General features: G+C 39.4%; 1 protein-coding gene across 1 annotated transcript in view; it reads right to left on the bottom strand.

The window, feature by feature from the left end:
- Positions 1-2767: 2767 nt before the first annotated feature.
- The window catches only part of LOC148341904 (uncharacterized), a 54022-nt gene continuing 41433 nt past the window's right edge, over positions 2768-15356 (bottom strand). Inside the window, exons 5-6 of the mRNA XM_088287985.1 lie at positions 7469-8324; positions 2768-2796 (exon numbers count right to left, since the gene is read on the bottom strand). Coding sequence (XP_088144111.1) covers positions 2768-2796; positions 7469-8324 — 885 coding nt within the window. The remainder of the gene's footprint in view (positions 2797-7468; positions 8325-15356) is intronic.

Genomic DNA, 15356 nt, shown 5'->3' with positions numbered 1-15356 from the left:
TCTGCTTGTTGTATTTCAGGTGGAGTGTAACTGGAGGTGGATGCAGATTGGAACCTCACTTGGAGCAAGCGACAAGGAGGACTCCTATGAGTGTTGTAGGATGCGAACATCAGATCTGTTTTTTCCTACAGTGTTGCCCGATCAAGTCAGTCATGTCCTGAATAGGGCTGTGAGGTTGGATGGGATCCAAGGGGGGTCTAAGGGGATTTATGGTTGGTTTGTTGCGTTCATAGAGTTAGCCTTATGCGTTCGGATATCATTGGCTTAATGGGTCCATTTAGTTCAATCCGCGGCCTCACTTTGAACATGACTGTCTTTGTTGAGTGTGGTGTTTTTACATATGATACTGACGGTTTGTGTTTATTGTCATTACTTTCTACTGTCAGATGTTTTACTGTTGCAGGATACTGTGGAACTGTTCAGGGTCCTGCAGACCGTTGATGGGACAGTAAACGTTGGTGCGAGGCCAATGACTATGGGCTGCGGGCCCTTACCAGCGTTGTCCTGTTTGTCGGCGTGCTTTTCTATCAGTGCAATGGACTGTACACTACATACACACACACGCAGACACGCACACAGGAGGCACGGAACGGTGGAAAATCTTTACTATGTTTTGATATTGTTTGGATTTGCTGCATGACTAGTTTGTTTCACTTATGTTTGTGATGTTTATGCATGTCACATTAGGCCTTTATTTCCATTTTAGATGTTTACGGCTATTGTACTTTGTGTCATGTGTTTATTATCTTTGTGACAGTGTTCCTTCATCCTGATTGGATTGTGGATGTGTTAGAAAGGACCTCCCTCTTTTTCCCCACTCTCTACACGAGGGTTTTTTTTCCGACGGAGGCTCGGTGGATCCCTAACACTTCCGTAAGGACTGCATCGAAATTTACTTAATGTTAATGTCGGTTTGCTAAAGGTATTACCGCTCAAGGGGTAAATTTGATGCGACCGGGGTGGTTGACATGAGATCTTTTGAATTCTTGCGGATGTGTGTAGTCCTGTGGGAGGTGTTAGGGTGCCATCAGGGAGTTATTTGGCCTTATTAGATGTAGTTTTTCCTAGTCTAAAGTTAACCTTAAGTAACATGCCTTGAGCATCATTTAGGATCTAGTCAAATAGGTTTTCAAATTGTAGACATGGGATCGACATAAAATGTTGGAATGAGATTTTTGAATTCATGCTGATGTCGTTTTTGTTTTATCTTAACTAAGTGTCGAGCCAATCTGGGTTTGCCTCGAAGGGGGGATTATGTAGTGTATTTTCGCAAGGTCAAACATATGCAACCCATTTTATGGCCATGACGATGTTGGTGCCTCTGGGAATACCAACTCTTGGGTTGGACCTCCCTAATACTTAGGTTACAGCCTTGAATGGCAGCGGGCCTTAACATTATTTACGAAGAGTCTGGAATCTGAGCAAGGGTCATCGAAGCCCCAAGGAAGGTGTTTACAGAAGAGGGGTCTGGCGCCAAGAAGTCGCCGCTGCATGGGGGTCTGTGCCTCGCACCCATAGGAGGTTGTTGAAAAGTTCAGTTAAGGGGCCGCAGGATAAAAATGCATATGCAATAAGGGAGAATTAGATATTCATGTCTTTTGTTTGCCTTCCCTATAAGAAGGGAAGGCTCGAGAGGAGGAGACCCTTTTTTTCTTTCGGGAACATCTGACATCAGCTGAGATCAATAAAATCTTCTTCCAACCACCGGTGTGTGTCAGAAGTTTTTTCCATCACCAAGCCAACCTTGCCTGGCGACCTGTCCGGAGGGGAGCTGAGCCAGACCCGCACATCAACAACGAAATTTACCACAATAGTTTAATGTGGTTCAAAAGTACACTGAATGAAGACATTATTTTGTGTTTAAAATGTTAAGTAAGGTATAATTTTCAGGTGTTTTGGTTTAAAATCGTAGTAAAGGGGGGAACTTGTTTTTTCTTCCACATGTATAAACTGTTGTTTAGGGACATGGGCATAGATGCACACAATGGCCAGAAGAGGCAATGTACCCTGAAGAGAAGGCAAGACAAGTCACGTTTGTGTAAAGAATTGTAAACCTTTATTCCTTTTGAGTGAATGTGGCCAATGAGGTGCTATTTACTTTAAGTTTCTTTATTGTTTTGTGAGCCATCCTTATTTGTGTGCTTTATCCGTTTATATCCAGGGGTGCGCATAACTGGTACGCAGGTACGCATGCGCAACAGAAATCAGGGATGCGGAACGTCAAGTGCGTCACGACGCGCCTTTGCGTACCTGTACACACTGCCATCAATCCACTATTTCATCAGAAGCACAACGAACGAGGTGAAAAATGCCAAAAAAACAACAGACTTTAAGCAAATTTTTGGGTCTTTCACCACCAAAAAAGAAACAGCCAAGCGAGCCTGAGCCGAACTAGAGAGCCTTTTCAAAAAAGTGGCTCCAAGATGTGCCGTGGCTTGAAGCTAATGATGAGCGTACTGAAATGTGGTGCAAGATTTGCCGCTCACATCCACATATAGTTGATAAAAGGGGTGCGTTTTGCTCAAAGACCTGGGTCTGCTTTTTGATGGATCCGAGGACATCACAAAAACTGAGCAGGAGATCGTTTACGTCGTGTCGGTGTCCAGTGACGGCGAACTTACCTCAGACTTCGTTGGACTAATTGAACTGGGTGCTGATCGAACCGCACAAGCCACTTTTCGAGGACGCAGGCTTGAATAACTGGGCCGCTAAACTGGTCGCTGTGTGCACGTTAACGTTGGAGCGTACAACGGCATTGTGCCGAAACTTAAGCAACTCGCTGCAGTTGGAGGCTCCCTGGTGCACATTTTGTGCACCGCAGACACTGGAGAACTGAGCCAAGTCAGGTGATCACGGTGTGCCCTACTGTGTCACATTTAAAGCTGATGCAGTTTTATTTACAGAAAGGTGGTGCAAAAAAACATTGAAACACTGAAGAAATTGTGCAAAGAAAATGGGATCTCTTTTGTGTAGTAAGTTTTATAACGTCAGGAGGGCATTGAGGAAGAAAAAAAAAGACGTGAGTACCCCACACTATCTCCTGGTACTCATGTGAGTAACCCATGAAAAATATTATGTGCACCCCTGTTTATATCGCTGTTTTCTTAGTTCTGACTGCATTGTCGCTTGTTGCTTTAACATGTAAAAAGACTTGTCGACAACATTAAATGTCTGTTGAAACCGAAGAAAGAAGTTGAGCTTTGATTGAACTCGAAAGGAGTAACACCGAGTGCCTGTTGAAGTAACTATTCCAGACCACGCCCATAATGGCATAAAAATGATGTATGAGGTAGTGAAGGAAGTGTTTGTTGAAAAGTAGTTATATTACATTTGGAAGCAGATATTAATAAAGGAAAAACAACTGGTTATTTGATTTTCATTTTAAAAAATAAATTCCCAAATTGAAATACAGCTTGTTTGTTTTCTGCAACAAGGAAGGAAACGTCTCAAAACAGCTTGAATTTAAAATTTTGTTTCGACGACAAAAATAGAATATAACACGAGCAAAAATGGAAAAACGGCTTTTCTATTTATTTGAGTTTCCTGGAAGTGGTCGGAGAGGGACAACTTGAAAGACTGCAATTGCGTTTTCTCGCCTGCAGGTGGCAATGTTTTCCACAGTTTTGAATGAGTGAAGACGGGTTTTCTCGCCACCTACTGTTTAATAAACAACGACTTTTAACCTTTGTGGTATATTATTGTTGGAGATGTGCGGGTCTGGCCCAGGTTCCCTCCGGACAGGTCGACAAGCAAGGCTGGAGTGGTGATATAAAAAAACTTCTGAGACACTCCGGTGGTTGGAAAAAGATTGATTGGTGTCAAATTGGCTGATGCCAGAAGTTCCCCCAAAAAAGGGTGTGTCCCCCCCCACCCCCACCCCGGCCCCCCTCTCGATTCTTCCCTTCTTATATGGAAAGCTAACAAAAGATATAAATATCCAGTTCTCCCCTGTTACATATGCATTCTCAACCTACTTGCCCTTACATGGCCATCCAAAACCCTCAAGGTGAGAACAGATGTGGACTCCCCTTATGTTGCTCCTCGGCGCCATCTCGTCTAACCCGGGACCCATTCCTGTATATCCATCCCTTGATAAGTCGGGGACCCCTGTCGAAATCCCTGACCTGACATAAACTATGTTGAGGCCCACTGCATTAGAATCGTAACTCATTGTAGTGGCGGCTCAACGCAAGATTATACATTCACCAGACCAACAGTTGCGCTATGTTAGAAGTAGAAATGAAGAATTATTCCCGTCCATAAGTTACAACGTATGGAAATACAAACCTGTTTCACACTCTTCACTTTCCCAGCTTTCTTGTTTGTCACTTTTTCCTGTTTGCTTGTGTTTTGGGTTGCGATTTTTGATTGGCTCTCTTCATCATTGAGGTCAGCGTCGATCTGGAGGAACTCGTAATGTGTGCAAAAATATACTTTATTTCTAAAGCGCATTTCACGTATATGGGTTTAAACTTGAATTGCTGTCTGTTTTGATTTTTCAGCGTTACCCGTTTACATTAAGTACACTAAAGTCCATCAAAGGCTATTAATTACATAAATCCTACAATAAAGCATAACTTTAACTCTATTGATGAAAGTAAAGTTTAATTTAGGCTATTAAGTAACTCAGTGGTGGGCCTTCAAGGTCTTCTCTGTTGGCCGAACATAATCAATAAAAAAAAAAATGATCATAATCGTCGCATTGATGTCATATTATAGCTGAGCGTTGTATTTTTAGGTGAGAGTTTTGAATCCAATTGGAATTCCGCTCGCTCGTGTTGCCGGGCAGGTTTCACAATACGGGGAGCGGGCATTATGCGTTCCGAGGCCTGAAGATGCAATTGTGCGGGCTTCTCTTCTGTCAAAGTCAATGAGCTTTCATATTTGTTAGACGGTTGCGATAGCCAATCAGATCACGAGTTGGTTACAGTGAGCCTTCTCGCTGGCCTTACGCTGAGGGTGATGAACGCGTTTTATGATTGGATACTCACTCGGGAGGGGGCGGCGCTATGCCGAATCAACACACCCGAAAGTCGTAACTGGCGACCGTTCGAAAATCTGAAATATATTCTTGCTTTTTTTTAAACCACAATGGCCAAAGGAGGCAAAAGCATGGATTTAATGTTAGATCCACTTGCAAGGACATTTTCAAGTCGGACCTTTCAAGAGAAGCTATATCTTCCAACACTCACTCAGTGGTGCGTAAATGTGTTTCTGGATATTATTTGTCCAGCCGTGGTGTCATAAATTATGGTATTTTGATGGGTATTTATTCAAGTAGGACAAAGTAGGACTTCACTGAAGGCACAGGTGTGAAATGCACTGAAGTAACTTAAAAATTAAAAGTAAAAAACTTACGATTGTTTAAGAATGTGCAAGCAAGAACTCAATCTGATCGAAATGTTGTGCTTTGAGAAATGTTGATAAATAATGATATTTTCCAGGAGGTATTTATTTCTTTGTTGTTTATTCATTCAATTCTATACTTTTTTCAATATTTGAGTATTATTTTTCTTTCAATATGTCGTATATTTTGTCTTTGAAGTGTGGTCCTTGCTGCCTTCCGGAGAGGCAGCCGAGCAAGGCTGGATTGGTGATGGAAAAGAACGAAAGAAAGAAGAAAGATTTTATTCTCGTCACATGCTGATGTCAAAAGAAGTCTCCCCAAAAACGTGTGTGTGTGTGCGCTCCGCACACGTGCACGCCCCCTCTCAGACATTCCCTTCTTATAGGGAATGCCCAAATAGGACATGAATATCTAATTTTCCCTTGTTGCATATGCATTCCCATCCCGCTAGTCTTCGGGATTTCCGTCCAAAAGTCCCCCAGAGGGAGAGCAGATTCGTCTCCCCGTTGATACGACCAGTCTACTCGTGACCACCTTAAATTACTTCCATACCCTGGAAGGTCACTGACCTGGCGAGAGAATTGCCCCCACCATAAACAATGCTCAGGCCTATTTTCTCTCAGGGCAGTATCTGGTTACATCGGAACTTCAGAACCAAGACTGGTCACTTCTTTGAACTTCCCATATCTAGAGTAGGCCATTTAAAAATACATGACTTTTTTTTTTTATTTATTTCAATGTATATTTAAGCTTGCTGATGTAATACTACAATATTTATTCAATTATTTTAATGTGGAATTATATCAATATTAATTTAAACCTTTTTATTTCACACTTGAATATTTCTTAACATATTTGTTCATTTGAATATGTATGCAATTTAAATCATTCCATCCATCCAGCCATTTTCTGCCGCTCATCCGGGGTCGGGTTATTGAAATAATTTAAAACACAAGTATTTTTTATATTTCAATATTTATTTCAAGATTAACTCTTCTAAATGTGTTCAATATTTATAAAATGTTTCTATATTTCTTATTAATTGCAGTCTGTATGTCGTTGCTAATTTTACATTTCAATATTTCCCGATTTCATTATATAAGCAATCCAAAGTATAAAAAATATAATATAGCATGAAAAAAGTATTTTGTATATTTGACAAAATTATAGTTTTTCCGAAGTGAGATTCTGCTTAGCAACAAACCCCAAACACTTGATAGAGCTCAACCTAGAAAGTGTATTTGGCCAGTCAGAAATGTATTCAGAAAGTGAAATATTAAATGTATGTGAGGGGATATTTGAAGAGTTTGGGTTTTGTTCAATGGACCATACATATACGAGCCAGCCAAACACAGCGAGAAAACCAGCGCTGACTCCAGTCGCCATCAGGTCAACTCCTTTGAGAGAAACTGAGACTATTCGCATTTCTCTTTCTGGTTCTTTTTTTAGTTCAACTTCGAGTTCAGTTTTTCAGCTTTTCACACAGTGTAATGAAGGCCAGTTGAGCAAGTGGAACAAGTGATTTTATTGATGATTGTGGAAGGCACCGATTTCATAAGCACAGTTTCTTCTCACACTTTTTCCATTAGGTATGATTAAAACGACAACTGAAAAGCATAATGTTAAAAAATGTTGTTCCAGGCAAAGGCAATTAATTTCATTTACATGGTTAATGTAAACACCAAAACAAATCATCATCACTCAGACACATTGCTTCTTCTGGCACAGATCACATTGGCTTAGTGTCAATAAAAGAGGTTTGCAAAATTCAATATATCATATTTTATTCAAAATTTACATCTTACCACAAAGAGTCAGTTCCTTCAGTTTTTTGTTTTATTTTTTTTAAGCTTCAAGGATCGCTGCTATTCTCACCAGCACAATTATGTCTCTCAGCACCCGTTTTAGAAAAGAATTTTTTAGCACAAACGCTGCAACTGAATGGCTTTTCTCCACTGTGTGTTCTTGCGTGGTTTCGTAAATGCGACTTTTGAGAGAAACTCTTGGCACAAACTGAGCAGGAAAAGGGTTTTTCATCACTGTGTGTTCTTCTATGATTTGTTAAAGTTGATTTTTGAGTGAAACCTTTCCTACAAACTGAGCAGGAAAAAGGTTTTTTACCACTGTGTATTCTTCTATGTTTTATTAAAGGTGACTTTCCAGAGAAGCTTTTGCCACAAACCGAGCAGGAAAAAGGTTTTTCTCCACTGTGTGTTCTTGTGTGCGTTGTTAAATGTGACTTTTGAAAGAAACTTTTGCCACAAACCGAGCAAGAAAAAGGTTTTTCACCACTGTGTGTTCTTGTGTGGCTTGTTAAACGAGACTTGTCAGAGAAACTCTTGCCACAAACTGAGCATGAAAAAGGTTTTTCTCCACTGTGCTTTCTTGTGTGCCTTTTTAAATGTGACTTTAAAGAGAAGCTTTTGCCACAAACCGAGCAGGAAAAAGGTTTTTCTCCACTGTGTGTTCTTGTGTGCGTTGTCAAATGTGACTTTTGAGAGAAACTTTTGCCACAAACCGAGCAAGAAAAAGGTTTTTCACCACTGTGTGTTCTTGTGTGGCTTGTTAAACTAGATTTGTCAGAGTAACTCTTGCTACAAACTGAGCATGAAAAAGGTTTTTCTCCACTGTGCTTTCTTGTGTGATATGTTAAACCTGCCTTTTGAGAGAAGCATTTTCCACAAACAGAGCAGGAAAAAGATTTTTCCCCACTGTGTGTTCTTGTGTGAATTATTAAATGAGACCTTCGAGAGAAACTCTTGCCACAAACTGAGCATGAAAAAGGTTTTTCTCCAGTGTGTAATCGTGTATGTTTTTTTAAATATGACTTGAAAGAAAAGCTTTTGCCACAAACTGAGCAAGAAAAAGGTTTTTCTCCACTGTGGGTTCTTGTGTGCCTTACTAAATAAGACTTGAGAGAGAAGCTTTTGCCACAAACCGAGCAGGAAAAAGGGTTTTCACCACTGTGTGTTTTTCTGTACCCTTTTAAAGACAGCTTTGAAGTGAATGAGTCAGTGTGACATGCCCTTTCACCTTTGGCTTGCCCATCATCATCATCATCATCATCATCATTAGCATCATCATCATTGTCATGAGCATCTGATGTGTCCTCATTATGTACTTGTGATGGTCCCCAGTGGTCTTCATCACCTTCTGTTGTCACGTGATGACTTGAGCTGCTGCTTGGAGGCTCCGCCCTTCTGTTGTCCTCATTCTCATCCTTTTTTTTATCTTCAGTCTTTATAGGGACAACGTTCAGTGGTGACTTGTTGATCTCCTCCTCCTCCTTTTTGATGTGAGTCCAGTCTGGCTCCTCTTTCACAGAAAGGAGATCGTTTTCACTGACGTCTGCAGGACACAAAAAGACAAATTTGGTTTGGTCAAGTCAAACCTCAGGTGGCGACTTTGTCTTATATTGTTTCTACCCTGCTACCTTGACTTGTGCCTGCCGCACACGAATCAATACGTGCGACCCCGATTTGGACCGGACCATGGGGGCCTTTCACAAAATTACGTCCCACGATGTAAACCTCCCTTTAGCACAGACATGTCCAAAGTCCGGCCCGGGGGCCAAATGCGGCCCGGGGTCAAACTTCATCTGGCCCGCAGCCTCTGTAATAAAATTAATAAATTCTGGCCCACACATATACAGTGCTTAGTTCGCTCTCTTCTTAATTGCTGTTCCTAATTTACCCACTAGAGGCAGTACCACTCTGCGACATCACCCCGGGTGACCTTTACCCCCAATTTCTAAAATGGCGAAAATAAACAAAAAAAGGAAAGTTGACTGAGAGCAATATCAGTGCGCAAACAAAGTACGCATTAGATATGAAGTCTTTGGCTGAAGAGTTCACACGACGCTTTCGGGATTTTGCAGCGATTGAGAAGCATATCCTCTTTTTTCATCACCTTTCTCCGTGGACACAGACAATGTTCCAGCCCAGCTGGAGCTCATTGAGCTGCAGTGTGACGCCGAGAGCCGCAGTCGGCACCGGCAACTTTCTCTCGGCAACTTTTACCGACAGATGGATAAAGGCAGGTTTCGAGAGATTCGAGGGTTTGCTAGGAAAATGCTGAGCTCGTTTGGGTCGACGTATTTGTGTGAAAAGACATTCTCGGTTATGAACTTAAATCAGAGTCGCGTGAGGACACGGCTCACAGACTCTCACCTCGCGCATCAATACCACTGCCTTTGAGCCAGACCTGGCCGTTGTGCTGCAGTCCAGATCTCAGTATCATCCGTCACATTAATGCAGGCAAGTCATTTGTCATTTAAATAACTGACTTAATTTTGTTTTGTTCAGTCACAAATTTAAACAAGTTGTCGGTTTTCATTCCAGAATAAAATGTTCCTTCAACATTTATATTTGATGATATGTCATATATATCAAATTAGTCCTTGCACTTGTGGATAATCATTTCTGTAATTCAAAAATTCTGTGAACATTGAACTCCTATAATGATATAATTCATGTTCAAATATTATTTGCACTCAAGACTATAATTAGTTCTGTTTAAGAAAAAAAGTTAAGCAAATATTCAATTGCATGTGATGTTCATGTTTCAAATGAACCAAAATACATGTTTGATGGTTTAAATGAAAATAAAAAAGCAAATGTGAAACACAGAATCACTTGCTAAAATGTGTTTGAATATATTGTTCTTTATGTAGTTAATGTCAGCCGAGGTCGGCCCTCCCACATTTTACATCAAATCCGGCCCCCTTTGCAAAAAGTTTGGACATCCCTGCTTTAGCAGCACAACTGTGATAAACGAGCATTTAAAAAGGAAGCATGTTGCGGCCGATGCCCGATTTCATTCTGGACAAAGTTACAGACGTTTCTGGAAGCAAGCTGAAGTTAGCACACACAGGCTATCGTGTGCGTCTGATGGAACACCTGTTGTGGGACCCGAACATATTGATGCAGACCACTGGGGGCCATCGCAACAAAATGACATTGATAAAATAGGAATCCTTCAAGTGAAATATGTTTACAATTATTTCATTTTGCATTTAGAGATACTTTCATCGTGGGTACTTTTTGCTTCCATTATAATCTGGATCCCAAAAAAGGGTCCCTGGAATCAGAGTCGTGATTTATTGTATGATTTACGTTTGTTTTTGTTTTTTTTACCCAAAATGATACTTATCCTGCGAGTAAGTTCCGACATTACCCTTTTTATTTTTATAAAATTTCTGTTTTGAAATAAATTTTAAAACAAAATTACGTTTGAAGAGTAAAAGTTCTTACACATAAGCATTAAGCAACAACACTTTCACTCTGACTTTCATGTTGACATATTTGAATAATGACTGTTTATATTAAAGTTATCCAATACATATTCAAATTAGACTAAGACACACCATAATATTATAAGAGTTCCCTGAATTATTTTGTAACCGCAATGATGTATAACAGCCATACGGTGTCAGTAATGAGTAACAAAGTAACACAAGACCTCCCACTGTTACGTCATCATTGTCTTTTGCATACATTATCAAGAACTATGAGTTGCAGTCGAGATGCAAACCACCTGGGCTAGAGGAACTTTATTACCAGGAACTAAATGTTGGTGGAAAAGGGGGTTGTGACGTTCTCCCTTTTTAAGCGCATAGTAAGCCAAAGATGCAGATGCATTCCTTGCAGCATGCGCTTGTTCACTGATGAGATCCGTGCAACCTTGGATGGATGCATTCAATGTATTTTAAATGTTTGGATGGGGTGAAACTATGCACACGTGCACAAAACAGTGCAGGGCCACCCGAGGTTCATTGACTCTCACCCGACCAAGCCAGTACAAAGTTCATAAATAAAAAAGACTGATACGTACTTCATTTTTAAAAAGAAAAAGTTAATATTTTGTGTTTTATCCACTAAAATTGATCAACCGCCATTAATGTTTTCGCCGCAGTGTGCACATATTTTAGATTCAAGCAGAATTCCTTCCGGAAGGAATTGCTTGAACAAGATATAAAAACCAGAAAATGGAAAATAATCAGTTCAAATTTTATCCTGGGAAAAACAGAGTTCACCCCCCACTATTGGTTATTCTTTGGCATTTATTTTCTGCACTGATTTCATTTGTCAAAAATAAATGTTCAGCAGACCTGCAAGTAAAAGGCAACATTAAAAAATAAAACGGCAATAACCTTGAACGCATTTCCCCAAACAACTTAATGTTGTGATGCATATTTCTAATGAAAGAAAGTCGTTCTATACAAAGCAAATGAGAGTAAGACGTGTACAAACCTGCTTTGAGTGGCACAACACGAGGCTGGTTGCAAACTTCGTCCAGCAGTTGAAGATGTTGCTCGTTCTCTTCTTTGATTCCACAAAGTTTCTCTTTGTACTTGGGTGTCGTTCTTGCACACATTTTCAAATGATAATTCCAAAAAATCCGCACTTGATCTCTGCTTGGCGATGAGTCATGTGCCTCTTTTCGTTAGCGGCTAGCTAGCTAACAAGCTAAGCTAACTAAGCCGAAAAGCATCAACGCGCGAAGATGAGGTTATCGGGACACAAAGACTTAATGAATTATGTCGTAGTCCTTTAGAGCAGCACTGGAAATCCTGTGAGAAAATTACAGTCAGTTCCACACTAAATCAGAAGAATTTAGCGGTGTTTGTTTTTATTTCGGCGTGGACGGGTCGGTGCATGTGGTAGAAGTCCTTTTTTTTTTTTTTTTTACTTTATTGAACATTTTGAATAGACAGTACTACAGTATCACAAGATCAGTTCAGGTATTGAACGAACATATACATTTTTCATCCTTAAATAGAATTCACAACAAAGGATAATGAATGTAGAAAAAAAATTATATTATAAAATAAAAATACACAGTAAAACAGGAACAATGTCTTTGGATATATGTAATTAAGGCTTTTAAAGGAAAAAGGCACTCAAAAATGTCAATATCTTGTTGCTAATTAATTTAATCGAATTAAATATGGATTTCAACTCTATCAGGAAAGGCATAAATCTGGGAGAGGATCTTGAAAATTTCTGTTTGTGGATAAAAAAAATTTGCATCAAGAATGATTAAATTAATTAAGTATGCAAAATTGTTATCGTTTGGGTTACTATAATCGCAAACAATATCCTTCAGATTAAGAACACAGGGGGTTTCAGATAGTTTAAAGAAATGAAACGTTAAATCAGCCCAAAATTGCTTTGTGATCATACAGTCAAAGAATAAATGAGATATTGTTTCAGTTTCATTCCCACAGAAAGAACAAATATTGCTAATATCAATAAATTTGGAAATTAAGGAATTAACCGGATATATATTATGTAAGATATTAAAATGTATCACCTTGGCTTTATTAGTAATACAGTGGTCGAAGTCCTTCGGAAGCTGCGCGCTTTCTAATGACGTCATGCTTTAAGCACGTATTTTTCAAATATATTTCTTTGCCTCTGTGTTTGTTTTTTAACCCTGGCTGGTCTATTTTAATATATATTTTATATAATATTTTAATTCGGTTGATTAAAAAAAAACTAAATTAACGCCACATTGGCGAGTCAGCTCTGACGTCACTTCCGCCTATGCCCCGAGAAGCCGCTGCTGGAACAGCAGTGGGACGTTCAAGTTTCTCCTACCGAACTTGCAACAATGCTGTGGTTCAATTGGGCTGCAAGATTGTATGAATATAATGTCTGCATATGCTAGCAGTGCTTCTCAAATATTTCACGCCCGCCCCTACCAAGAAAAAAAAGATTCGCGCCACCCCACCACCATTTTTTTCTGTCTTTTTATATTGATGTTAGATTGTCAATAAAATATCCCTTAACTAAGCTAAATTGACAAGAAATACAATTTTGAGAACGATTATCGCAAGCATCTCGAAACTCGGTACTCTGTTGTCCAAATATTGATGAGATGATAAATATTTACGAATATTTGTTTATGTTAAAAAACTTTATTAACGTTAACAAACCAAACACAGTTATTAATACGTACAAAATAGAGAAAAGACAAAAAGAAGAGCAAGGGCGATTTTAAACAAAAATTCTACATAAATTACAAAGCAACAGCTTTAGTATGTATTCGCGACATTTTTATTTTTTTTTAATTTATGGTTACTATGTGGCAGTCGGAATTTATTTGAAGACTAGCAACAACAGAATAATGCACAATCATAAATTTGCACCAAAAAACATTTTCATGAACACGCCCCCAAGCACTATGCCTGCTGGGTGAGAGGCATAGTCCTAATGTCTGCCACACAGAGGACAGCAGGGCCGCCGCCACGCATCACTACTTCAAGTTTAAGAGCCGTACTCACCGTCTTGAGGTTGCGGGTGTCATGATCATCGGACTGGTCGGCAGCCATTTCTGAAAAATCAACCCCGAGCTGGACTGGACATATGATGGCGCGCGATAATCACTCAGCTACAGGGTTACATTTACCAGCCACGTGCCCAATGTCTGTCGTAAACTCAGAAATGGCCGCTAAGTGCTGTTGCTGGCGGGCCGACCATGGTTCAGTAACCTTCGACATTGCCAATGTAAGTGGCTTATGAGCCACATAAGCCTTGAAACGGCATCCTTCAAGAAGGAAACGAAAGTGGCGCGTCACAAGGTACAATAACAACAACTTTCGGTCAAAAACGCTATACATATATATATATATATATATATATATATATTGATGTTAGATTGTCAATAAAATATCCCTTAACTAAGCTAAATTCATAAGAAATATGATTTTGAGAACTACTATTGTGAGGATCTCGAAACTCAGTACTCTGTTGTGCAATTATTGATGAGATGATAAATATTTACTCATACGTTTTTTTGTAAAAAAAAAAAAAAAACATTATTCACATTAGCAAACCAAACAGTTATTAATACGTACATAATATAGAAATGACAAGAAGAAGAGCGAGGGGGATTTTAAACAAAAATTCTTTGTAAATAACATAAAGCAACAGCTTTAGTATGTTTACGATACGTTTTTTAAAATAATTTTATGGTTACTTTACGTTTTTTTAATGGTTACTGTAATGTTCCGTCTTCTATCTTAAGAAGTCACGCAGGCAACGTGACGCTGCAAACTTGTGTCTATTTATTTATTGACTTGCATTCTCGTCTATGTGCAGACACACTTGTTCGTCTGGTAACCAAAACACACATCGGGCAATACTGCCAACTAGTGGCCAATGATATAACTGCTATCATTACATCTCCCTTTCAAACGTTAAACAATGCCTATGCCTTTTTTTATTATTATTATTGTTTATTATTATTTTTATTTTGTTTTGTTATCAATTATTTTCACTTCTTATCAATATCCACACATTTCTATGACAACAAGCAGCTCTACAACAATTTTAGCAACAATCACACAACATTAAACATTTTCAATCAGCCTGTCCGGTTGTCGTCTAACTCTTGTTGATCTTCGAAGAGGTTCAGTAATCCCAGAAATTGCTGGTGGTTGAGGTCTGTGCTCCTTCGATGTATCCACCTGCTTTGCAGCCTCAGCCGCATCAGAAGATTTCTTACAGTCCTCGGGAACCTTCAGAAGACTCCTGTTCCTCCTCACTCTTTGTCCATACTTTGTTTCCACAATGTAAGTTCTCAGTCCGGCTTCGATAAGGCAAAAGATGTATGCAGATTGTGCTCGATTGGACTTCATTATCATCACATTTCTCTCTTATTGGTGATCTATTATTATACTTCCTGCTTCTGCGACATCCGATTTGATGACGTCATTTCCGGGTACGAACTACGCTGCTTCATAACGAAACTAAAGTTGCGTTGTACAAAAAACATTTAGAAAAATATTTAACGTTACACTTCACAGTAATTTGAATGCAATAACAGGATTTAAATGAACTACAAATTGAAAACAGAACAGCAATTCTTTTCTTGCCACTCAAAAGGTAAACAGTTTGCACGCTAGTATTATGCAAAAACATGAACAGTAGGGACCAATGTTCCCTCTAATTTTTCATGTGTCTGAGCAGACACACAAGCTCCCTGAGCAACGGCGCATATGGGC

This window comes from Idiotropiscis lumnitzeri, chromosome 2 (genome assembly GCF_059441095.1).
Source record: "Idiotropiscis lumnitzeri isolate Australia: NSW breed Sydney's pygmy pipehorse chromosome 2, RoL_Ilum_1.0, whole genome shotgun sequence".
Taxonomy (NCBI): Eukaryota; Metazoa; Chordata; class Actinopteri; order Syngnathiformes; family Syngnathidae; genus Idiotropiscis; species Idiotropiscis lumnitzeri.
The sequence above is the reverse complement of the archived record's forward strand: the minus strand, read 5'-3'. Positions and strand labels throughout refer to the sequence as shown.